Below are 25,097 nucleotides of genomic sequence, written 5' to 3'. Positions count from 1 at the left end.
TACCAAGAAATAGGAAGCTGTGTCCGTAAGTTTGATGCAAACTGTATTGTTTTGGATTCCGTTTCTCTGAAGATGGTAGAGGTGCTGTCTCTCTGTCTCTCTCTCTCTCTCTCTCTCTGTGTCATGTGGAGCATTACCTGGGGAGCCCCAGGCCCCACCAGGCCAGATGGGCAAACCAGGGTGTCCAGTCCAGAGCACGACTGAGCCGTCCTGGGACTTCTTTGCGTTGCTCCCCGGGGCCGGGAGGCCTGGGTCGGCATGGAGAATGTTGAGATGGTCTTTAGCTGGTGAGCCCCGAATCTGAAAACAGAATTCAAAAATGTACTGTTGACCCCCCTCCAGGTCAATCTTATGAAATCCGACTGCTGGAGAACAGGAAGCTGGGAGACTTTCAAGATCTGAACACAAAATATGTGAAGGTGAGGCTGGAGGCTGCCCTTGACCCCACCCTGGGCACCGAGCGGCTGGGGCTTGGTCCTGAGAGGTCTGGAGGGGAGCTCTGGGTAGAGGGGTGGGTTCCTGGCCCCGGGGGCGGGGTGTGGTCAGAGGGGCTCGGGCAGCCGGCTGCTGGAGCGGCGCTGGGCACACAGACCCGGCTGCAGCCTGGCTCTGCCCCGTGCTGACCTTCAGTCTGCTCATCTGCACGGAGGGTTGCTAAGTTACCCTGGATGTAGAGGACTTGGTAACCTCGGGGAAGGGCCGTCCTTCGTCCTGTCCTCGGTGTGGCTGGGGCTCTGAGGACAGAGTACCTGTGGAACTGAGAGCAGGGGAGGTGGCGCCAGGAGGGGGCTTCAAGGGCGGGACTTTCTGGCTCAGGGAGGGCGGAAGGTGGGTTCCTCTTGGGTCCATGCTCAGCTGTTCCCTACCGGCCTCCCTCCCCAGAGCACCATCCGCGTGGTCTTCCACGACCGCCGGCTGCAGTACACGGAGCACCAGCAGCTGGAAGGCTGGCGGTGGAGCCGGCCGGGGGACCGGATCCTGGACATCGGTGAGTCTCCGGGCACGTGGGGGTTCTTCCTGGTCGCCATCTGGACCCACGCCTGTCCAGGGCATCTTAGCATCATAGCATACTCCTGTCTTGTGTAAAACTGTGGGGGAGCTGGGAGAGGCGACTGTGCCAGCAGGCCTGGCCTGGGGAGTTCCCCTTTCGGGGGTGGGGGGGGCATGTGGAATTCAGGGACCCTCATGAAGGGAGCTTGCCTTCGAGCATTGTGACCAGTGGCGAAGGGAAGGGTGGGCATTGCCGAGAGGGCAGCGGGATTGGAATGGGGGCCCAGGCAGTGGTCCACCGTCTTTATTTACAACCCTTGGGGCCAGGTGGGGTTTGGAATCCAGAAGCTGGAATGATAGTAGGGTGTGTAGACCTGCAGCGCTGGGTAACCCGCCAACAGGCAACCCAGCACAGTAATATTTCTGTGGCAGGACAGAATGGCCGTTCACACAAAATAGGATGAAGTCTAATAGCCTTGTGGCAGTTCAAGTCAGGCGTTCTGCCAACTGAGTTATGCAGAACATAGTTTTCAGAACTTCTGGCATTTCCGATTGTGTAAAGAATTTGGACCTGTAATGAGAGCCCATCCCTGAGTATTTGGGAGTGGCTGACAATTGCACTTTTGTGTGTGTGTATGTATGTGCAGATATTCCACTGTCTGTTGGTATCTTGGACCCCAGGGCCAGCCCGACCCAGCTGAACGCAGTCGAGTTTTTGTGGGACCCTTCCAAGAGAGCCTCTGCGTTCATTCAGGTGAGCGGGAGGGAGAGAGAAGCCAGACCTCCGGGGTCCTCTGTCTAGTTCCTCAGAACCATCCGTCCTCAGGGCCCTGCTGCCGGGAAGGAGACTAGAAGGGTGAGGACGTGTGAGTGTGGCTCAGAGTCACAGAGCTACCTGGTCCCTGGGGCTGGAAAAGGACTTGAAATGCTCTAGAATCCTGTGTGCGTCTTGCTTATCGGTACACAAGCTTTTTACAAAATAAAAATATCCTAGCATACATAGTTTGAAGTAAAATTTTTTGGTAATTGTTTCTAAATTACTCAATTATCAAGTGCCATTGTTGACCCAGCCTTGTGTGGACGTCGTGGAAGGTCGAGCTGCCTGGGGGGACGGCAGGGCACCGAGATTCTGGGCTGGCCTCTGGTTCTCACCCACTGTGTCCCCATTTGAGCCTCTTGGTTTTCCCACCTGTCTTATACATTAGACATTGAACATAAAGCCATCACTGCAACGCTCGGCCACAGTAACTGCTCAGTAAAAGTTAGCCATCTTTTTTCCTTTCATAATTACAATATTTTCATTCTATTTTAAAGATATAATGTTACTGCTCATTATTACAACACTATATATTGTATTGCTATAATATTATTACAGCACCCTAACAAATATACACGAAGTGCCTTCTGGGTAGCAGGTACTTAGCAGAAATAGAGCGATGGTCCAGCTTCTGGCCCGGCCTGAGTAACCTGGACACTAGGCGTCAGGGACTGAGCTGTGGTCCCTGCTCTGCAAGTGGGACTTGCCAAGGGAGAGGGGCGAGGGTGAGGGTCAGTGAGCTGGAGCGATGGCTGGCAAGGACATGGCTGGTCAGGCAGGGCCTCCCAGGGCAAGGGACCAGGGCCAGAGCGGGTGGTGTCCTGTGTGTGGAGGGGAGAGGGAGGGCAGGGAGGGGGAGGCAGGTCTGCACCTGTCCACGCGGGACAGAGCCCTCCATCTGCCCATGCGGGATGGAGCCCTCCACCTGGGGGGACCCTGTGGGGTCCCGAGCCCGCCCTCAGCCCACCCCTCACCACCAGCCCTGGGTTCCCGTCCAGGTGCACTGCATCAGCACGGAGTTCACCCCGCGGAAGCACGGGGGTGAGAAGGGGGTGCCTTTCCGTGTGCAGATCGACACCTTTAAGCAGAACGAGAATGGGGAGTACACGGAGCACCTGCACTCGGCCAGCTGCCAGATCAAGGTGTTCAAGGTAGGACACCCGCTGACCCCCGAGCCCAGGCTTCTGCTGGACTCCGGACTGCCCGCCTGCCCCTCACCACCGGGCCCGTGCTCCTCTGGCTTCCCTCACTGATGGGATTTGCACGTCTTTAGACTGTTTTCCTCCCAGCACTTTGGCCTAGACTGCAGTTGTGCGTTAGATTCTCTGTCGAAGTCAGGTCAGGAGACCCCCTGTAAGACTCGCTGGGCCTGAGTGCACCCACATGCAGTCTTGCAGGGTCCGGCAGTAACACTGCCCTGCCCTGAGGCTTCTGGGCCGAGACTGGAGGGCGGAGGTGGAGCAGGGAGACCAGATGATGGGTGTGGCTGCCACTTGTTTGGCTCTTCCCCTGGACACTGGGCCTGTCACTTGTGTCCCCAGAGGACCCCCTATAACTTCCCTCCTTGGGCATCACCCCATGAGCCATTTCCTAAACCCCCCAGCTGGGAGCCTGTGGCCCGAGGAAGGCACCCAGGATGAGCTGTCCAGCTTGAGAACAGATCCTCTTCCCTGACTGCCCACGAGTGGTCAGTGTGCACAGAGAAGACACTGAGATCCGAACCCGCCAGCCAGGCCCTGAACGGGGTGGGTGGTGACGGTCCCAGTGAAGTCAAGACTGTCCCCATCAGCCCGGCCTGCTGGGTCAGGGTCAGGGCCAGGCCCCCCCTGCCCGGCACCAGGATCTTACCTGGTGGGCACGTGGTCCCTCTGCGTCTCGGTGAATCGCTGGAGGCCCGGTTTCCTCGTCTGTCCAGGAGGGGAGGAGCAGCACCTGTGAGGCCTGGGCACCTGGAGGTCCCTCAGGTCTGTGGGCGCCCAGGACAGGCCATGTCAGGACGGGTGTGGCCCCATATTTGAGTGTAAGCTGGGAGTCGGGGGCAAGGAGGCCCCCACAACATGTGTAGGATTTCATGGCCTGCGAGTGTAGACTGAGTCCCAACCCGCAGCCCCGGCCCTGCACTCACTGTCACTCTCCCGGGGTGGCCCAAGGAAGGCTCCTGGGGGTCCTTTCGGTCAGCAGGGGCCTTGGTAAAGGTCTTGTCTGAGCTCTTCTGTGTGGCCCCGGTGCAGGCTCTGAGTGCCCGCAGGGCAGGAGGACCAGGTGTTTGATGCCAGCGAGGTCAGAGGGTGCTTTCAGGTCCCTGAGCTCCTGCTTGGGTCCTGGGTCCGGGAGAGGCGGGAACAGACAGCCCCCCCCCTGCTCAGCCCGGAACCCCCGAGGGCCGCCTCCGCTGGCTCTGAACTAACCGGACCCCCATGCTCTGCATGTACAGCCCAAGGGCGCCGACCGGAAACAGAAGACCGACCGGGAGAAGATGGAGAAACGAACGGCCCAGGAGAAGGAAAAGTACCAGCCGTCCTACGAGACCACCATCCTCGCGGAGGTGAGGGCGCCGTGGCTCAGCCTCTTGGAAGGGGCCCACTTTGGGTGAATGTCCCTTACGCCGTGGTGCACTCCCGTGTCCGGAGGGGCCTTCAGCTGACATCGCCTGTTGTCCATCCAGGGTGTTTCCAAGTAACTTCTAACTCTGTTGCCATTTGCACGTTTCAGAATTAGATTATTTTTATTTTTTTGAATAGATGTTATATCATGTGGTCCAAATTCAAGAGATATAACAGCATCTGTGTCAGAAAGTCTCCCTCCAACACTGTCCGGCCTTGAGGTTTCTTTCCCAGGGCGGCCGGCATCTCTGGCTCCTTTTTTCTCTGGCTCGATGTTCTCTGCGGGAGAAACCGTTTTATTCATGGCCCGACGCCTGCTTTTGTCACTTAACCGCACGTGCGTGCACACACCAGAGCACACGCACAGTCCTGCGATTTGCTGTCTTTATTTCATGGCACGTCTTGGAGTCTGTTTCCTGTCTGTTTGTAAGGGCTTTCTGGTTCTTTGTCCAGCTGTGTAGCCTTCGTTGTGTGGACGCCGGGCTGTTCCAGGCTCTCACCATCTCAGACAGGCGCTGGGCACGCTTGTGCAGGTGAAGTTCTGCATGTGGGGAGTGACTCTGTCCTCGGCGTGGACGGCTGGGTCAGAGGGAGCGGCGCCACGTGTCACTGCTGGGTGGACGTGCGGCCGTGCTCCCTCCTGACCTCACTTGGCTGGAGCCCGCGCCAGCGCCCCTCCGTCCAGGCTGCTCCTCAGACGCCCCTGTTCCTCCCGAGGGGCCACTGCTGCGGCCGCCTTTTACTGGGCTCTGCTCTTGTTTTCATTTTTCACTTTCTTAACAGCTCTTCGCCACTGTGTTACGCAGTCAGGGCAGCGGTGAGGTGTTGGGGTTTGTTCAATGAACCCTTTGACTTTCTCAGAAGGTCCTCGGTGGGTGCCGACGGGCAAGCTGCCCCGGTGGGGTCAGGCTGTGGGAAGGGTGAGGCCCTGGCACGGGTGCTGGGAGGACAGTGGCCCAGTTCTGGGTGTGTGTGTGTGTGTGTGTGTGTGTGTGTGTGTGTGTGTGATAAGCTGTGTGCAAACAGTACTTGGAACGAGACAGTATGAAGCTAATTTTCTGGTGCAGACAGGTGTCTCCTGGCCTTTCCTCTGAGTGGGGCCACCGTGACCTTTGACCCCTGGTGCAGGAAGAGCCCTGCCCCCCTCACAGGCGCAGAGCCGGCCCGCACTGGACAGGGGAGCACTCCCGGGCCTGGTCCCGTCTTGGGCTGGTGATGTGGTCGCCCTGATCACCCTCCTGCACCCACTGTTCTCTGCCTGAGAACCCCCCTCCTTCCCGTCCCACCTCGGCTCTGCTCTGGATGCCCCTGCTGGAGGGGAGGGCCTGCTGTGCCCCAGGCGTTGTCCGTCCAGGTCCCTGTCACTGGCCAGGTGTTGAAATCCCCACCAGGCTGGTGACCCTGTGAACTGCCGGCTCCCTTGTGTCAGCTCATTGGCTTCCTCCCCAGGCTCTAGGATTTAGCACCAGCAAATTCCAGCCCACACTCAGAACAGAGTTAAATATTTACCCACCCTGTGGTCTGTCAGTCGTCAGGAATGCTTCAGGCTGGTCCTCTCCAAAGAGGTGTCATCGCGGGAAGGGAAGAAGTGAATTCTTGTCCCCTGGCCTCCCCTGAACAGACAAAAGCTTTTGCTTCTCTGGGAGAGTCTCTTGTGTTCATTTTGGCTTCTGCACAAGAAGTTCCTTGTGTTCAGGGACCACGTCTTTCGTGTTTCTGTGTCTCCCTGGCTCTGAGAGGATTCCTGAGGAATGCCTCCGGTTGGCCGAGGCCCGTCCGCAGACTCTGACACTGAACCTTACTGATGATCGTCTGTTGGATGTGGCCTCTGGCCCAGGGCCCCGATTTCATGCACTTAACGTCCACTGTCTGCACCGGGAAGACCTGGTGGGCAACTGGCCTCTTTAGTTCCCGGGGATCACGTGACTGGTGTGGTTTCCGCCTTTGGTTTGATTCCTCAGAAGCTCAGAGACACGTGTCATGCTTTGCTCGCTTTGGGGATGACGTGCTGACCATTAGGTCTCTTCTCTGCCCTCTTTGATTTCTTTGGTGTGGCCCCGGCAACCCGCACGTCCCTGGCTGGCGTGGATAACTGGGTACCTGCGGTTGGGTGTGGGAGGACTGGAGATTCACAGTGGGCCCCAGTGGACGCCGGCGTGGGGCTCAGCGTCGCTGCTGGCCCAGCTCCTCCGGTACCACTGCCGCCCTCTGCTCTCCCTGCAGTGCTCCCCGTGGCCCGACGTGGCCTACCAGGTGACCAGCGCCTCCCCGCCAAGCTACAGCGGCTCTCCAAGCAGCTTCGGCCTTGGCGAAGGGTACGTGTGGTCTCCCTCCCTCCCGTGTCCCCGAGGTGATGTGGGTGGCCCCTCCTGCATCCTCCTTTGTAGCAGGGCATCCATTTGGGCTTCAGAGGGGCCACGGGTGTTGCGTGCACAACCGTTTTACGTGTGTGCAGATGTGTGTGGGCGCCTTCCAGAAAGCCTGTCTGCTGGGGCAGCAGCCCAGCAACCACTGCCCCCTCCCTCCCCAGGTTAAGTGGGCTGGCCTGCGGGGGCGTCGGGTCAGCCTCCTGAGGTGCCTGCGGACGACCCCCTACCCGGGCCGAGCCCACCTCTTAGTCCCTGCGGGCCTCTGGAGGTGTGCGTTTGGATTCCCTCAAGGCTGGAAGGCCCTTCTCAGCTCTTTGGCAGGCCCTGTGCGTGTGGGGGTCAGCTCAGGGTCCTCCCTGCCCCAGGCGTCAGGGCTTGCCACACAGAAGTGGCTTCACTGCTGGTCACCCAGCTCTGCAAAGGCATGCCACTCCAAGGTGCCAGGGTGCAGGGGCCACAGCATCACTGTGGTGGCTCTGTCCGTCCTGGTCCTGGGGCAGGGGTGAGGCAGGAGGAATGCCAGGCGGGTTTAACAGGTGAGTGCAGAGCACACGGTTCCTGGGAGCCCGTGCTTGGCAGACAGAACTTTCCTAATGGGCAAGCAAGACATGAACTTGAGTATAACTGAATCACTGTGCTTACACCAGAAATTAACACAACGTTGTAAACTGACTATACTTCAATTAAAAAAAAAATGAAGGAAAAGACATGAACTTCATTTGCAAAGTGAGGGGAGGCCTCCCTCCCTGAGAGGGGCAGGTGGGACAGCCGTGACACTCAGGCTCGGCACGCCTAGTCCTCAACCTGCACCTTTGGGGATAAGTCCCTCGAGCCCCGCAGCCTCCATGTCCCCAGCACCCAGGGAGTGTGGGTTCCACGCAGGGTTGGGGGACGGGAGTGAAGTACCCAGCACCCCGTGGTCACTGATGGCGGGTCTAAAGGTCACTGCTGCAAGGGTCTTATTTCCCCTCATTGTGGTAAAATATACATGATGTAAACCTTACCGCTTTTAAGAAGGTAGTTCAATGACGTGAGGGACTTTCACAACGTGCCGTCACCACCGTCCATCTGGGAAGTCTGGCTAAACATAATGCTCTCGACTTAAAAACCCAGGTGTTCCGGTCTGTGCCCCCCAGCGGGGAAACATGAGCATGGTTTCCTCGTGGACAGTGCCAGGCTGGGGGCTCACTGCAGAGTAGCTCCCTGGGGGGTTCCGCTGCCCTCTGCTGTGTTCAGGTGGCCCTTTGCCATCCAGGCCCTGAGTCCCTGTGGGGCGCGGGCCCAGTCTTCTCCGTCAGCCTTTGTTTAGCCCAGCTCCCGGAGGGGACTCAGGATGGGAGGAAATTCTGGCCAAAGCCACCCCAGAGCCTGGGGGCTGAGGAAGGGGCAGCGTAGCTAATCAGAACCCTCATCCACACCAAGGGCTTTGTGAGGGTTCTCGGGGTGAAGCAGGACTCCTGCCTGCATTTTGTCCCACACGAGCCCTGGAGCCCAGGCCGGCGGGGAGTGCTTCCGGCGGGGACCAGAGCATCCTGGCCGCTCACGCCCCTCTTCCCTTGCAGCAACAGCTCTCCGACTCACCCCGTGGAGGCCCCGCCCGTGGGCAGTGATGTAAGTGTCTGCGGCGGGGCCCCGGGCGCCTGTCACCCCGCAGGCCGGGCGCCCCTCACGGCCTCCCTCTGCCCGCAGCACCTGCTCCCCTCGGCCTCCACGCAGGACGCCCAGCAGTGGCTCCACCGCAACAGGTTCTCCCAGTTCTGCCGGCTCTTTGCCAGCTTCTCGGGTGAGTGTCTCCCCACGTGTCTGGGGCCGCAGGGATCAAACGGTCCCTCGGCAAGCAGGTCCCTCCCAGGATGTGTCCTGGGGACCCAGAGGCATGTGGCTACTCGTGGGTGCTGACCTGTGGTGAGGGCTGGGTGGGCGGCCCTGCCCCTGGGGTTTCCAGTGCGGCTTGGAGGGAGGGCCGCCCGGGGGCCTTTTTGGGATGCCCGTTGCTGGCTGGGCGGGCCCCGGTCCGCCCGGAAGGGCCCTTGGCCAAGCCGGTCTCCCTGGTCCCAGTGCTGCTTCACGCAGTCCCCAGAGCCGTGACCCGGGAGATGCGGTGAAGCCGCAGGCGGGCAGGGAAAGCTGGCCCTTTCTCCTTGAAAGGATTTTCAAGCACTTGCTGATGGCCCGTTGGACAGAAGCCCTGAGTGGGAGTGGTGGGGTCCAGGCCCTGGGCCGTGAGCCCTGCTCCCCAGCAGGCAGAGTGATGGGGAGTAAAGCTGGCTCAAACCAGAGGAGTGGCCCCAGGACATCTGTGGCCATGGAAGCAGAACAGCACCCATCTGCCCTCTTTGAGCTCCGCTGTTCTGAGAACAACTGTTGTGTTTAGAAGGGCGGGTACCAGGGGGTCGGACAGGTACCTTGCAGCTTTGAGGCAGCGTGGGGTGTAAATCACCTGTTTCAACACACTGTGGCCCTTGTGTGAGGGGCATGCCCTGAGGTGGGACCGGAGGGACCTGCCCCTGCTCGGGCCTGGAGGAGGTACCCGCCACCTTAGAGTGGGGAGGCCTTCCTGGGAAGGTGTCCCAGAGCAAAGCCTTGAAGGAGGGAGCGAGCCAAGTGCGTCCGGGGGCACGAGCTTTCCTGGCAGACGGCAAGTGCAGAGGCCGCAAGGTGGGGGCCTGCCTGGTGTAGATGGAGCAGGGGGCCCAGGTGAGGCCAGAGAGACACCAGGGCCCTGGTGGGACAGCACGTGGACTCCGGCCTTTACTCCCTGCGGAGGGAGTGCCACGGTGCCTGCAGAATTGTAACCAAAACTGTATCTCAACAGTGCGGGATTAGGGTGGACACTGGCCGGAGGCCACCTGGCTATGGGCAGGTTTTCGGCAGAAAGCTGATCATCTTTGTACCTTGGAGAGTCCACGTGGGCGGAAGGCTCCAGGGGTCTCCTTGGGCTTTGAGGAGGGGGCCCCACGTGCTAGGATGTTCACAAGACGCTTAACAGCCCCAGACGGCGAGCACCCTGGACACCCCTCAGCAGAGCAGGGGGCGCAGGAATCGTGCTTTCCTCACGCAGAGTGTAGTACTCGCTGACGGGCACGCATGGTTTTGACCTACACACAACACGGATGAGCCCCTTTACAGAACTTGGGGGGAGGGAGCCAGACTCAGAGAGGTGCATGCTGTGCAGCTGCATTTACATAAGTTCCAAAAGCGAGCCGAGCTCCCCTGCGTGGTGGAGGTCAGGACAGTGGTTCCCTGGGGCAGAGGAGGGGCTGACACGAGGGGCTGTGGGTGCTGGGTGCTCTCCACACCACAGCATCATGAGCTGTGAGCTCCCACCTGCAGACAGTGCCATGTGCTGGGAAGATCTGCGCAGGCATCACGGTGTGGGGAGGGCCGGGCGGGGAGGGCCCTGGCTTCTGTAAGTGCCTTCGATTCTGCCGGGTTTGTGAGCACCACTGTTCAGCGCCTGACGTCTCCTGGGCTGTGATGTTCTGATGCTGTTTAGCTCTTGCTGTTTCTGTCTGTGGTTCGTCTGGTGCTCCTAGTGGGTGAGGCTGGCTCTCCCCTGCCCCGGGGCTGTAGGTGTTTGTGGGTGCAGCCTTTTTCTCATGCCCCTGGTCACAGGTGGCCCCATTTACTTGCCCAGGTGCCGACCTGCTGAAGATGTCTCGCGAGGATTTGGTGCAGATCTGTGGCCCTGCGGACGGAATCCGGCTTTTCAATGCCATCAAAGGCAGGTGGGTGTCAGTTTCCGCTGGAGGCAGGTGGCCTGCATCTCGGCCTCTTGGACACCCTACGGGCTGGCCGGTGGGGACAGGGCTCCTGGGGGCAAGTGCAGGAGGGGGCAGGCTTATTCCCACTCTGAGAAATGCCTCCTTCCCTGAGCGGGTGCCCTGAGCTGAGCCCACACTGGGCGGGTTGTGGGGCTCGGAAGTCGTGCATCTCTGCCTTCAGCTAGCCCTCACGAGGCCGTAGAGGTCGGCCTGGATGGGGCTTTTCCCCCTGTGAGAGGCGGTCTGTGTCCCTGCGGCCTCTTTTCTTTCCCCTTGAGGCCCTGCTGCTGTTTCCACCCTGTGCTACGAGACATTGCAGACCCCTGGAGCTCTGTCCCCACACCTGCTGTCTGTTTCCTCCCCACCAGGAGCGTGAGGCCGAAGATGACCCTTTACGTCTGCCAGGAGCTGGAGCAGAGCCGGGCGTCCCTGCAGCAGAAGCGGGACGGCAGTGGGGACCCCAGTCTGTGTGGTGGGTGGCGGGGACTCCTCCCCACCAGGGCCTCCTGTTTCCCCACACTGCCCCCCCATGGGGCCCCAGTGAGAGGAGATCTGGGCTGGGCCGACCGAGTGGCCCTGGTGGCCCCACATTCAGCTGGGACAGGAGGGTCACAACAGAGGGCCAGCCGGGGATCCTGCTCTGTGGCCCACAGTCTGATCTGTCTGAGGAGCAAAATGAGAATTAGGACTGGCTCTGAAAAGTGGGGTTGCGGAGGGTGTACACTTAGAATTCTGTTGTAGGGGGAGGGTGTAGCTCGGGGGTAGAGCACGTGCTTAGCATGCACGAGGTCCTGGGTTCATCCCCAGTACCTCCATTAAAAAAAAACAAACAAATCTAATTACACCCCCCCAGCAAAAAAAAGAATTTTGTTGTAAAAAGGAATCTTGGGGAAGAGGCCTGGGAGTCTTACCTGGTGTTAACACTGGAAGGAACGTGACCCAGCAGCCGACGTTCTCTGAGCCAATTCGGGCATGGGTCAGCCTCTGCTAAGTCCCGGGAAGGCGAGGCTGTGTGGCTGGAGCCCTGTGGCCTCTGCCACCCCCTTTCAGAGGGAGCCACTGCGTGTGTGTGCATGTATGTGCACGTGTGTGGGCGCGCGTATAAAAACGTGAGCCGCTGATCAGATTTGTTTGAACCAAAGTTCCTCCCTTAGTTGAGGGGGAAGTTTGGGGTCTTTAGGTGAATCCATTTGTGTTTTACTCCTGAGGAACTAGAGGCCCCAGAGCACTGTGGCGTCCCCCAGGTGGCCCCCCACCTCCGGCTGGTTTGGTTTTGTATAAGGAAGCCTCTCCAGCCCTGGCTCACTGGTATCTTCAGACTGGCTGCAGACGCTCCTGGCGCACCCCCTTCCCCCTGGGGGTCGAATGCTCCAGCTGAGCCCTGTCTGTACTGTGGGGGAGGGGCCCCCACCCCTGCTGTCAGGTGGAATTGTCTGTAAGTCTGACTCTTGGCCACCCGGAGCCATCCAGTGACCCCTATAAATGATGGAAGGAAAGGAATGGAGCCCCAGGGTTCTTATTCTCCCGCCTGCAGTGGGGTTCATGGTGGGGAGCACATCGGGGTCCCTGAAAGCTTGTACGAAGGCAGATTTCTGCCAGCTGGTCCCCCTCCAGCCTCTACCCCAGCAAGGTGTCATCAGGTCCGTGTGGACCCAGGGATTCTGCACTTTGCATGAGTCCCCCAAAAGACAGAAGCGAGAGTAGGGGCGTGACCTGACATCTTTTCCCAACGATAGCTGCTCGGGGACCCTGGGGCTTCTGGACGTGTGCCCGGCATAGCTCTGTCCCACGAGTCAGTCTGGGCGTGGACAGCCTTGCGCGCGAGTTACTGATTTTGAGGCGTGGGGGGTGGAGGGCAGGCAGGCCTGTAGAGCTAACACCTGTTCTATAGATGGACCTGTCCCCCGTCCTCCAGTGTACCACGCCATCTTCCTGGAGGAGCTGACCGCCTTGGAGCTGGTTGAGAAGATTGCCAACCTGTACAGTATCTCCCCGCAGCACATCCACCGAGTCTACCGGCAGGGACCCACCGGCATCCACGTGGTGGTCAGCAACGAGGTGAGCCTGGCGCCACCCGCGCCAAGGAGGAGCCGCAGACAGGCACCAGAAGTGCGCCTGCCCTGCGGGGCTTGGGGTGACTCGGGCCCAGAGATGACAAACAGGTTGCGTCTGCCTGCCACCTGCCCTTGACTGCAGGGGCTACATGGACAGCCAGGATGGAGAGGGTCTGAGGCCACCACTGGGCTCCCCACTAGGTGCCCCAGGAACCAGGATTGCCCCGTCCTCAGGGTGCTCACATTTGGGGCTGTGAGAAGTCAGGAGTAGGGTGCCTGCCCGGGGTCAGGGTCAGGGTGGTGGGTGGGCTAGGCTGGCAATGGAGAGGACGGGGCTTCCCACACTGAATGGTGCAGGTGCCGTGGCTGTCCTGGCTCACAGCTGTGCCGGATGCAGGCAGCTGCTGACAGAGACCGCGGGCCTTGGACCCCATTGCAGCTGTGTGCTGCGTGATCTGATCCCCGCGTGGCTGGGGAGAGGTTAACAGCGGGTTTGCTGGCATGTTTCATGCTTCTGTTTGGAGAACAGAAGCTTTCAGGCCCTGCTGTTCAGAGTCACAATGGCAGTGCCAGCGCTTATCTGGCACCTGCTGTAGCCCAGCGCATAGTGACTCAGTTAATCCTGACAGCCTCCCAGTGAGGAGGGATGTGCCGGCATCGTCCCATTCCACAGACAGGAAGCAGGCACAGAGAGGCTGAGGAACTGCCTCAGGCCGCACAGCTGGTGAGAGGTGGGGCTGAGGTGGGAACCCCGGTGGACTGTGAGCCATCAGGCTGCCTGGCCACTCCTGAAATGAGGCCTTCAAGAAGGCAGAGCTGTATTGGTGGGAGAAGGGGTGGAACCCTGAGCTCAGCGCTCTGGAGGAACTCTGTGCAGAGGATTATGGAGGAAATGGTACGAGAGTGGTGGCTGAGAAAGTAGAAAAAATCTGCCTGGGGGGTTGGACTGGCGTCCCCACCAGGAGTGGGGCCCCTGGAGCTGAGTAATCTTGGACAAATCTACTGAATGTCTTTGAGCCTCAGTTTCCACGTCTGCAAAATGAAGGTCATTACACCCATTGAGCAGGTTGTAGTAAGGATGAAAAAACAGTGCCAGTTGCCAGGAGATAATAAATTCAGCTAGGCCTGTGTTCTGGGGAGCAGGCAACGGAGAGAGCTTTAAATCTGACAGCGCATCATGTGTAAGGCTTTAATTGTCTGCATAGTCCATAAATTGTCATTCTTAGTGACAGCCCTGTTGCCACTTGTCATCACAACTGTGGAGCCCCTCACGTGGGAGGCTCCAGCTTCATGGCAGTGTCCTCCTGGAGGTCGGCAAGGTGGTGTTTTCCTTCCTTTTTAATTAAAAAGTAATTCGCAATTAATATCGGAAGTCAGGCAGCCGGGAGCAGCAGAAGGCAGACGTGACAGGCCCTAATCTTGCCCGCTCTTTTCCCAGTGGAGTTTAGAAGGGGCTTGAAGTGATCCTGCCAGATAATTTTTGGTGTGAGTATCCACTGTGCGCCCAAGTGTGTGCAGGTGTGGGTTTTTAAAACACAACCAGGATCCGTTGGGACAAAGGTACGTTTATCTGCAAGTTGCTGTTGCTGCCAGCAGTTCAGAATTCCTTCCATAGCAGTACCGGCACATTAACGCGGCTGTGTTCTTAGAAACCCCCCCCGAGCAGCAGGCAGTGGTGGCTCCGAAAACTCGTCCCTCTGCATCTCACGGGGAATTTCTGTCTTGAAGACGAAAGCCAGGAATGTGTGGAACCCTCGCTATTTCTCGGGTCCCTGGAGGAAGTTTCCTCCCCGCCGGCCCTGTGCCCCAGAGCCGGCAGTTAAGCAAGTGAAGCAGAGAACAGAACTCAAAGGCCACCTCCGCTAAGCAGGCCCTGCTTATTCCTGAAGTCTTCTTGCCTGTTGACCCTGCGTCAATTGGAAACCTTTGCTTCTTAATGGCCCGGGGCGCTGGGGGCAGCCGGGCCAGGCGCGCAGCCGCCCGGGTGCGAGGGCACTCCATTCAACGAGGGAGTTACTGATTAAGCCGTGTGGACCCTGCTTCGGGTCTTGGCTGCCCAAGTGGTGGGGCTGCAAGCGTCCCCGAGGGGAGGGGGCGGCCAGCAGTACAGTCAGTGCACTTCACGCATCATTAGGCCCAGGGCTGGGGTGGGGGGGGGTGCCGACGCGCAGGATTTGGGGCAATAACCCAGAGCAGGCAATAAAATGTGGGTGGCAGTTTTTGATTTGGAAGGGGGTTGGCTGGCGTGTGTGTGCGTGTATCTTTTTCATGCTTTCTGAGTGTGTATTGCGAAATGCAGCGCATCCGGGCAGAGCGCACACAGGCTCGCCTGGACGGTGTGAAGAGGAGCGGAAGTGCTCAGTGTCTGCATCTCAGGGGCGGGGCCCCTTTGTGGGCTGTCTCGTCCGTGCCCCCCACTGGTCTGAGGATTGTGTTGCATTGATGCTGTTTATGTTGCCTGTGTTAAGACTTCCTGTAAGTGGAACACGAGTGTGTCCTTCTGTGACAGGCTTTGCAGGTCAGGCGTGTTGGGCTGCGCTGGAGGCCGGGCCTCGCTGGGCTGGAGGGGGAGGGCCGTCAGCTGGTTCGTGCTGCCTCTCCCGGGGCTGTCCAGAGTTCGGACAGGCAGTGCTGCTCTCAGCATCCTCAGGTGTGCGTGCGTGCGTGTAGTTTATCTGGGGCACCGGCCTGGGGAGTGTGCATGTTCCTAAGTGGAGGCCCCCTGGACAGTTTTATGAAGCAGTGATACGGATGAATACCTGTCCTGATGGCCTCCCTCTTGATTCTATGTACCTGGTTGGATGTATTTTATCATCCAAACAGCCCCACTGGACAGATAGGGCCTGGACAGGAAGTGACTTGTCTAAGGTCGGGGGCAGTTCATGGAAACGTGGTTGCTTGATTCCGGCCGCGGCTGTAGACACGGGGAGTGTGCTCTGCTCACAGCTGGTGCTCCCAGGACTCTGACACACAGAGCGCACGAGCACTGAGGATTCCTTCAAAGCGCTTTAGTTTTTTCTCTGCTTTACACGGACACGCTCCTACAGGAAGAAGCCAAACGGGAGCAAGTACATCAAAGTTAAGTCTCTTGTTAAACGTTTCCATCTCAGCTCCCTTCCAGGCTTCTGTCTGTCCCTTATGTCCAGTTCCTGTTACTCGAGGTTGTAACTGTTTTGTCCATTTACTGTGCATCCCGTTTTTGCCATGAAAGGGGGACACAACCATCTTCCTGCGATTGTGTGAACGTGTGACTGGCATTTCTGGTGGCGGCGACTGGCTGAGCCCCGTGTCACTGAGGCTTCTCGTGCCCGGAACTCAGTGGCGAAGGAAACGGTCTCTCTTGTCTTTCAGATGGTGCAGAACTTCCAAGATGAATCCTGTTTCATCCTCAGTACCTTGAAAGGTAACCCCCTCCTTTCTTGTTTAATGAAAGTCTGTTGTCTGTGTCCCCTGGGCTGACGGAGTCGGGGGAGAGGCAGACCAGGAAGTGGGCCCCTGGAGAATGTTACCTGCAGACATTCTCTGGGAAAAAGAAATGCAAGCCTCCTGTAAAACCTAACCTTGAACATGGGAGAACTGGTGAGCCTGGCCCCAAGGTCGCTTGGAAAGGGAATTCCTGGCCAGGCCATGAGCTCTCCGTGAACCCAGGGTGGGGAAGTTGGATGCATTTGAATTTTTCTAAGTGTGGGTGTCCAGGGAGAGCAAGGTGGAGTCCAGCATCTGAGCCTGCAGGTGGCGTGGGTCGGGGACTCCGGGCAGGGGGACCCACGGCAGCGAGAGGGCCCCCTGAGGAAGGGGTCTGAGCTGAGAAGAGTTCATGTGCCAGGAGACAGGAAGGGCCAGCTGCGAGCTGCCGTGGGGCTGGGCCAGGGGAGTGTGGGCAGTGCATCCAAATGGAAGTCCTCTGCCGCCTTGGACCAGGTCCCTTAGTCCTAGGGCCTCGGGCTGTGGTGGAGAGGCTGGCTGTTGGAGAGACCCCACGAGGCATAGCGTGCGTTGAAACCTCTGCATTCGTCAGCACGCTTTGCTCTGCGTCTTGTTTTGGCATCTCTGCCAACGATCACGGCCGGCTTCGGCTGGTACCCTGGTCCTGTGCCTCCCGAGATGCCCGGGTGCTGCAGCCCGTGCCTTCCTGCTGGAGGAGAACCCCGTGTTTCTTCTTGCAGCCGAGAGCAATGACGGCTACCACGTCATCCTGAAATGTGGCCTTTGAGTCGAAGCAGCGCGAGCCGCCTCCACTCCCAGCCCCAAGGACCCCCGGACCCCCGATGTAGACGCCGCAGCCCTGAGCCGCGCCGGAGGGACCGCTCCCAGCCTGTGCCCGCGAGGCCGAGTCTCTCTCCCTCCCTCCTCGCTCCGGCTTTGGGGCAGCTCCTCGTTCTTCCCGCCCCACCATCCTGAAGAGCAGACAGTGGGGGCAGCTTCTCTGATCCCCTCACTCCCTTGGCGGGAGGCTAGTTAGTCCACTGGGCATCCGGTTCCTCCTGTGTCCTCCTTCCGGCCGCTCTCCTGCCTCTAGCCGCCGCCGTCCCCTCCGGTAACCAGCCCGTGACCAGGACAGCTGGGACAGGGTGCTTTGAGTCTGTCTCAGTGACCCTGGTGCTGTCCATCTGTCCTGCTCCCGGGTGGGTGGGTAGGAGGTGGGTTAATTCTGTGCCTGCTTCTTCCACCTCTGAAGACCCCGAGGTGGGCCCACATCTCTGCACGGGGTGGGGGACACACCCCAGGGCCACACAGAGCTAGTTCTAAGGCCCTTGGCGGTCGGAGTGGGTGCGTAGAAAGACGATTCTTAGGCACAGTCTCGTGAGTATAAGAGGGAGAAGAACCAAAGGCTTGCTCCTGAGCACCGTGGGTAGAATTTTATTTCCTAAGCAGTCACGGGTAAGGAGGGCTGGGAGCTGAGCCTTTGCTGTGTGATCAGGTGACCTTGCCTTGTCCGATTCCAGGCCCTCTTGGATGGACTCACCAAGTCCCATTTAGAGAGGACCTTGGTGGACCACCGCCTGACTTGCCAGGCTTCCTGGGGATGCTGTATTTTCTGCCTCTGTAGAGGGTGTGTTCGGAGCATTTGGCCTGCGTTGGCATCACCTTTCTTAGTGGCCTGACCTTGGGGAATATCAGTGACTGGCAGGCTAGGAGTTAGTCCTTGCCTTGTCTTTCTTTCCTGGGACCCAGGGCTTCAGCTCTTTGCTAACTTAGGGTTTATCTTCCAAAGCATGGTGAGCACTGTGTCCAGCGGAGCAGGGTCTTACAGCTTTTCCATGGGAGCTTGTGTGGAATGTGGAGGTGGTCAGAACTGGGTAGACCTTGCCTTTACAAAGGGAGGAACTGAAGGCCAGAGGGGCAGAGCCACCTGCCTGACCTCACATAGTGATGAAGTAATGACATGCGTCTGACATGCAACGCGGGGCATTTCTGGGAGTGAAATGGGCCCTGGTCACAACTGTGTTGGGTGTGGTGCCTGCAGAGTAAGGACAGCTCCCTGATTCTTTTTCCTTCCGGGGCAGGGGGGAGGGTAGTGTATAATGGGTTTATTGAGTTGTAACTCACATACCGTACAGTTTACCATGTAGAGCGTACAAGCCTACAGTTTTTAGTAAATTCACAGAATCACCACAATCAGCTTTAGAACATTTTCATCACCCACACCTAAAGAAACCCTGTGCCCTTACCAAGGCTCTCCGACTTTCCTTCCAATTGCTCTCCACCTGGGCACCCATGGCCCTTCTCTCTCTTTAGAGCTGACTGTTCTGGACGTTTCTTGCGTGTGGGACCAGACAGTACGTGGTCTTTTGTGACTGGCTTTTTCCCACTTAGCATGCATTTTCTAGGGCCATCCACGCTGAGAGCGTATCAGTACTGCAATCTTTTTTATAGCTGAGTAATATTTCATTCTTTGAATAGACCACATTGTTTATCCATCCATCACTGGTGGATGTTTGAGTTGTTTCTACTCTGGGGCCATTATGAATAAGGCTGCTATGAATATGTTTGTACCAGCGTTGGTGTACACGTATGTTTCCATTTCTTTTAGGAAAATACGTAGGAGTGGAGTTGCTGGGTCATAGAGTCACTCTATGTCTAACTTTTTGAGGACCTGCCAGACAGAACAGTCTAAAGCAGCTGCATCACTGTGCACCCCCATCCGTGTATGAGGGTTGCAGTTTCTCCACATCCTCGCCAGCACTTGCTGTTGTCTGTCCCCTTGATTGCAGCCATCCCAGTGGGCGTGAAGTAGGCACCTCACTGTGGTTTGGATCTGCACCTCCCTGATGGCTGGTGACGCTGAGCATCCCTCTTCATGTGTCACTGGCCATTGGTACGTCTTCTTTGGAGCGATGTCCATTCATGTCCTGTGCCCGTTCTTAGTTTGTCTTTTTATTACTGAGTTGTCTGAGTTCCTTGTATAATCCAGATGTAGGTCCCTTATGAGATGTGTGGTTTGTCAAAACGTTCCCCACTTCTGTGGGTTCTCTTCACTTTCTTCTGATGTCCTTTGAGGCACAAAGGTTTTAATTTTGATGATGTCTTTAAGCTCCCTATTTTTATTTGTTGTACTTTGGGTGTCATATCTAAGAAACCATTGTCTAACCCAACATCAAGATTTCTGCTTATGTTTTCTTCCAGGAGTTCTTACAGCTTTAGTTCTCCAGCAGTCTTTGATTAATTTTGAGTTCGTTTTTCTATATGGTGTGAGGTTGCGGTCTGACTTCGTTCTTTCAAGTAGAGATGTCCAGATGTTCCACACCACTTGCTGAAAAGGCTGTTGGAATCCCCATGGAATTGCCTGCACACATTTGCTAGGGACCCCGATTCTTACTGGGTCTTTTTTTCCATGACACAGGGCTGTCATTAAGAAGCTTGTGCCCCCCTCCCTCCTGCCTTTTTTTTTAAGCTCAGCCAAGTTTGGGTCCACCATTTTTACAGCTGGCTTTGTGTTCTCTTCCTGCTGTCTCCCCGTTCCTGTCACTGCATGCCTGGGCAGTGTCCCTCTCTGATGCTCTGCAGTCTTTCTTGGTGCGTGGTCTAGCTCCACGCACTAGTCCTGGGGCCCGAGGAGAAGGGCAAGACCAGTCGTTTCCTTTCTTGAGAAAACTGAGCCACAGAGAAGTGGACGAACTTTCCCAAGGTCCAGCCTTTCAAGGTGCCTGTCCTTCACGAGACCTCAGAGATGCCATTACCCAGGCCAGGTGATGACAGGCTAAAATTTCAATTCTAAAATAGTGGTCAGCTAATGTTTTTATTTCTTCATTCCAAATCTCATTCTCATAAAGGTCTGTTACCTTAAGTTTGCTGTCAGTAGGGTTTTCCGTTCTCAGGAATGCCCTCTGCGTCTGCTGCTTACTGTCTCCTGATGGTTGTAGTTCAATCTTGTTGCTTACAAGGAAGTGGGAAATAGTAAATACCGAAAAAGAATACGCATGGTAATTTGGTACCAAAATGCTTTAGCTGCCTAATTCAACAGTTTGTACCTGCCACTGGGGTCAGAGGAGCTGGCTGCAGGTTTTTGTTTCAGCTTTTTCATCTTATTAAAGTACAGAGCCGCTCCTGTCCACTGCTTCCTGAGTCCAGAGTCTGGGTCTGCTGGACCAGGCGCCCCTCCTGGAGCCGCCCCCTCCACCCCCATCTTTCTCGGCACAGCTTCTCCCTGACAGCAGCAGTTTTTAGAAGGACCCCCCCCCCCGCCCCGCCCCGCGCACCCTGCCCTGGGAGGGGACATGCTGTGTGCTCAGGCTGCTGTCAGGAACCAGCAGCCGAGGCTGGGTTCCTCACCCAGGGCCCTCACATTGCTTTGCTGGGCAGGTGTCTGTTTGCAAGGTTGTGATAAACCTGGTTACCGCATTGCACCTTGACAGTAAAGACAGAGGCTTTTGAATTGGGGGTGGGGGCCAGTAGAATCTGCTGGGGGAAGGGATGCTGTGCCTTTGGAAAGAGCAGGAGGGCGTGGGGTTTGAAGTCTGGGTGTGGGGTCCTAAACTAGGTCAGATGTTGCCCTGGTGACCTCCTGCCGGGGCCTCTTGGAAGAGCTGTTGACCTAGAGGGGGCTTTCCTGGGAGCAGTTTGGAGCTGGAAGGGCAGTGTGTCCCAAGTTTCCAAGTCCAGAGTGGCTTCGGGGGCTGGCCTGAGTAGCTCAGGTTCTGAAAATCATTAACGAGTTGATGGGAAAAATGGAAAAGCCCTTTGCTGTCGTCAGTGGAGTGGAGGGAGGCAGCCTGCAGGCTGGCAGAGAAGATGGAAAGGTGGGGTTGGGGTGGGGCGAGTTGGAAAGGACAGGGGACCAAGAGGCGGGGGTCCCGGGACCCCAGACCCTCACTTGTCATGTGTCTCTGGGCTTCTCTCTCTCAAGTCAGGGGCTGGGAGACGGGGGTTGCGCTGACTCAGCCACTTGCGGAGCATGAGGGCCACCGGGCTTTCTCGTTTTCCCTCCGTCAGCCCCACAGCCGGCAGGGCGTCGCGTGTGCTTCCCGGAGGTGCGCAGCACCACTGGCACTCCCGCAGGGATACGCGCTCTTGGACAGCTGTCTCAGTCATGTCTGCAAGAATCCAGTCCAGCTCACAACTGGGCTGACTTCAACCCCTCTGCACACCATCCTCCAGCTGTTCCCTGGAGCCTGAGCTGGATTCAGCAGTTGGCCGGCTCTGTGCCCACGTCGTGGACACATGTGTGTGTGCACGTGTGTGCGCACATGGACCCCTTTCCCCGCCCCGTGCCTGGCATCTGGCGTCAGCGCCACCCTGAGTGTCCTCAGCGTAGCTCGATGGGGTGATCACTGCTGTGCTGCTCTGGGTTCAGACTATGTGGGTGAAGCTGGTCGGGCACAGCCGCCCTGACTGGTGGGAAACGTGCACCCTGAGTCCAGCTCTTCTCGGAGGGGAGAAGTGCTGGCAGTTGACCTCTGACCACCAGGACCCCCACAGCAAGGCCCGTGGACTCGGCCTTCCACCCAACCGCCCCACTTAACACTGTCCCCTGGGGTTACATCCTCTGCACCTGACATCAGCAATCAGGCTGGCCAGGAGGAATGTTCGTACACCCTCTCTGATCGCCTCCAGCCCCCCCCCCCACTCCCCGCCCCGTATCCTGGGGACCGGGAAGTGGGGGTCTTCGGGTGGCCCTGGCCTAGAGATGTGGAGGTTGCAGCGAAGCCCTGGGTGTGGCCTGTGGGCAGTGAGGTGCTGACCAGGCCACTCCGGGCCTCCTTCCTGGGGCCCACCCAGAGGCTTTCTGCGAAGGTTGCTGGGCTCTCTGCAAAGCTCCTCCTGGGCTTCCTTCCCTCCGCCTCTGTTCCTTGGGGGACAGCTGACATTTCTGAGTAGTGGCTCCCTTGCCAGTGGCCCCTGTCTGGATCCGCTGTCCCCCTGACCCTTTTTACCATGTAGGGGACTTCTAGCTGCCAGGTCCCCAAGAAGTAGCTCTGAGAGGTGGATTTGCTGCTTGGCGTGGGGCAGCCGATGGGGTTGGGTGGGGAGGGGTGGTCACTGCTTCGTCGTGGGCTGAGCAGCCCTGCCATCCCGGCAGCCAAACTGGACCCCTTCAGAGGGGCAGCGTCCTGCCCTCACCCCGAGGAGCCTGGGGGTGGGCCGCAGGGAGCAGGGAAGACTTTTACTGTGAGAAGTTTTCAGTCCTTCCTCAAGGACAGAACCACATTAGCAACCCCGTTCCCGGCACCTAATCTCCACGGTGATTAATGTCCACTGCGGCAAACTGCGGGGTCCTGTGGTCTGTCTGGTGACAAGGGAGCCCTGTCTTTGAACCCAATGAAGTGAAACGTCACCCTTCCCCCAATTCCAGTCTTTGTCAGCACCCCCGTGTCACCAGAAGCGTACCCCGCCATTACATTCTGAACGTCATCATCAGAACGCTGCTGTCGTCCGTGTCCTCTTAGGCTGACATGATATTGATCTGCCTCCTCTTGGCCCTTGAAGCCAGAAGCACGTACTGTGGAGCCCTTTACAGGAAAACTTGGCTAACCCTGAGCTAGACCTCTGGTGCACTCGGTTCCCCGGTTATCTTGAAGAAAATCCTAGAGATTACGGACTGTTTAAAATAATAAAAAGTATTTGTTTTGAGCTTTGAAGAGAATCATGCAGCTGAGTGGCCTTTGACTCTTCCCTGCCGCTTGGCTGGTGACGTGGCCGGGCCCTGTTGCCCCGGTGGGCCCCCAGCCCCTCAGGAATCAGTCCTGTCCTCCCCGCTTTCCCCTGCTGGCTGGTTCCCAGAGACCTGAGGGTGCAAGGGTATCGCGCTGGTGCCCCGGGGTGGGTGGCGGCTTCCTGAGTTAGGTCACTGGAGCGCTCCTGTCCCGGGAGGTGACTGTCACCTCCATCTGGTCTCCGGGCCCCCCAGTCTCTCTGTGTTTTGCTGCCCCTCCTCCTGCAGAGGGGACCGTGTGTGGTGGCCTCGCGTGGTGACAGAGAGGGGCCTCCCTGGCCGCCCGTGAGGGTTTCCATGGCCCAGTTTCCGGCTCTGCCCTGGGAAGAAGCTGGCCCACAGGCTGCGACCCAGCTGGGGCGGCCTGTCCTCCTGTGTGTGCCTTGGCCCGTCTCTCTGGCCCCTGTGCAGCTCGCCGGATGCTGCAGTGGGTCCTCTGGAAGGACCAACAGTTGCTGGTGCCCACCGGCCTCTCCTGGGCTGGGATCGGGGCTCGGTGTTTTGCTCTTAACCCTATTTGATCCTCCTTGCAGCCCGGTTTCCAAGAAAGTCAAGACTGAGAAATCAGATGTGGGTGTCAGGGTCCGGGACACGCGGGCGGCTCCTCCATCTGCAGCGTTCACTTTTGTGCTGGCTTGTCACCGGCTCCGTGCAGCCTGGATGGGAAATGTCGGTGGGGCTTGGTTGTTAAAGGACGGAAGAAAGCGGGGATTGTTCTGTGTGCCTCCCTCAAGCTCCTGGGCAGAAACTCGGTAACTGAGTTCTCCAATGTTTTGTGTATGTGAAGTGATTTCTTTCTTAAAGTGTGACTTTCTCACCTTTCTCCAGATTGGGTGGCCCTTCTCTGCAGGTGGTGGGAGTCCCTGCTGGGGTGGTGTGGCCCTTGGGTGGGTCATGGGGAGGTGAGCATCAGGGCAGGAGTTGTCACGCTGCCACATTGTTTTTGTACCTGAAATAAAGCATATTTTGCACTTGTTACTGTATCATCGTGCGGACGAGAAATCTGCATGTGGGATCTGGGCATGGGTCAGAATGCAAATAAAAGTCGTTTGTAAGAAACCCTGGTGGCTGAGCCCTCTGGCCTTTTAATGTTTTAAAACTGTAGTGAAATACATACAACGTGAGATTTACCATTTACTGAGGGGCCAGGTCTGAGGTTGGGCTCCCAGAACCACATGATTCAGAACAAGCTACTCAGTGTCCCCATACCTCAGTCTTCTCGCCAGTGAGACAGGACCAAGCTGGGTGGGACGGGGCTCCCGAGGGTGTGGAGCAGCTTGGGGTGGGAGCTCTGAGTGGGGAGGCAGCTGGGTATTTTCCAGAGTCCACAGCAGAGTGATGTTGTGGGGATCACAGTAGACAGGTGGCCATCGGAGGATCAGGGCAGATCATGCAGCAGTTCTTTGAGGTTACAGTGTTACTCAGGACGCACATTGGCAAGAGTTTCCCAAGACAATACTGGAACTTTTCTATTTCACGTTTTCTTTACAAATGTGGGTCAAATGTGGGTCCTGACCTGCCAGGTCGACTTCCCCGCCCAGGATGTGCCCACCATCCTGACACAGGGTCGCACACATCATGGCAGGGACGGCGTCTGCTTTGTTCACTATGTGCCCCAGAAATGCCATGGAGTTCTAACTAAGAAGGGGCAGGTGGCATTGGGTTGAAAAGCTTGCCAAGGCCACAGAGCCATCGGGGGCCAGAGCCTGGGAGTCACCCCCCTTCACCCCGTCTTTCTGGCTTGGCTACTGGCTACCCATCTGCCCCTGTGGCCTCTGCCCCAACAGGGACCTCAGATGTGAGCAAAAGGACGCACTCCCGATGGTGGGTGCCCAGGGCACACCGAGTACCCCAGTCAGGCCCTCCCAGCGGCCAGCTGCCTTCCCCTGGCAGGAGCAGAGCCTCACGGCCAGATAGTCTACATGAAGCAGACGTTACCTTAGCCGTGACCGGGGCAAGAAGCTTCCAGGATGAATTCCACATGAATTTTTTTTCAGGCAGCAGGGTGGGGAGCTGTGGTCCTCAGACAGCACCAGAATCATTCAACAGACTGTAGGGCCTGGGCCCAGTCTCTGACTCAGTGGATCTGAGCTACAGCCTAAGTGTTCGTTACTTCTAGAAAGCCACAGTCAGTGCTGGTGCCGAGGGTCCAGGGACCACACTCTGAGAACTCCTGATGTGCTGGAGAACAGCCTGGGGTCACATTCAGCATCCAGCTTTGCAGCCTTGTGCGAGGCTACTTAACTTTTCTGTGTCTTGATTTTCTCATCCGAAAAATGGGACTAATTACGCCAGCTTCACAGCATTGTTATGTGGATGAAATGGGTTTGGTTTCTGTAAAGAGTTT

At 57.7% G+C, this 25,097-nt stretch overlaps 1 protein-coding gene across 2 annotated transcripts in view; it reads left to right on the top strand.

The window, feature by feature from the left end:
* Positions 1-23,809, top strand: part of TFCP2L1 (transcription factor CP2 like 1) — a 50,927-nt gene extending 27,118 nt beyond the window's left edge. The window contains exons 3-15 of one of the 2 annotated variants that reach the window (XM_032479285.1): positions 343-419; positions 883-988; positions 1,638-1,744; positions 2,806-2,958; positions 4,242-4,352; positions 6,634-6,725; positions 8,342-8,390; positions 8,469-8,562; positions 10,417-10,507; positions 10,912-11,015; positions 12,459-12,601; positions 15,949-16,000; positions 16,764-23,809. In XM_032479285.1, the coding sequence (XP_032335176.1) occupies positions 343-419; positions 883-988; positions 1,638-1,744; positions 2,806-2,958; positions 4,242-4,352; positions 6,634-6,725; positions 8,342-8,390; positions 8,469-8,562; positions 10,417-10,507; positions 10,912-11,015; positions 12,459-12,601; positions 15,949-16,000; positions 16,764-16,810 (1,226 nt within the window). In that variant the 3' untranslated portion in view covers positions 16,811-23,809. Of the gene's footprint in view, positions 1-342; positions 420-882; positions 989-1,637; positions 1,745-2,805; positions 2,959-4,241; positions 4,353-6,633; positions 6,726-8,341; positions 8,391-8,468; positions 8,563-10,416; positions 10,508-10,911; positions 11,016-12,434; positions 12,602-15,948; positions 16,001-16,763 lie in introns of both variants that reach the window. The other variant, XM_032479284.1, reaches the window with a different exon arrangement.
* The last annotated feature ends 1,288 nt before the right edge of the window (positions 23,810-25,097 follow it).

Source organism: Camelus ferus, chromosome 5, assembly GCF_009834535.1.
Source record: "Camelus ferus isolate YT-003-E chromosome 5, BCGSAC_Cfer_1.0, whole genome shotgun sequence".
In the NCBI taxonomy this organism is placed as follows: Eukaryota; Metazoa; Chordata; class Mammalia; order Artiodactyla; family Camelidae; genus Camelus; species Camelus ferus.
Note: the sequence above shows the minus strand (reverse complement) of the source record. Positions and strands in the feature narration are given on the sequence as shown.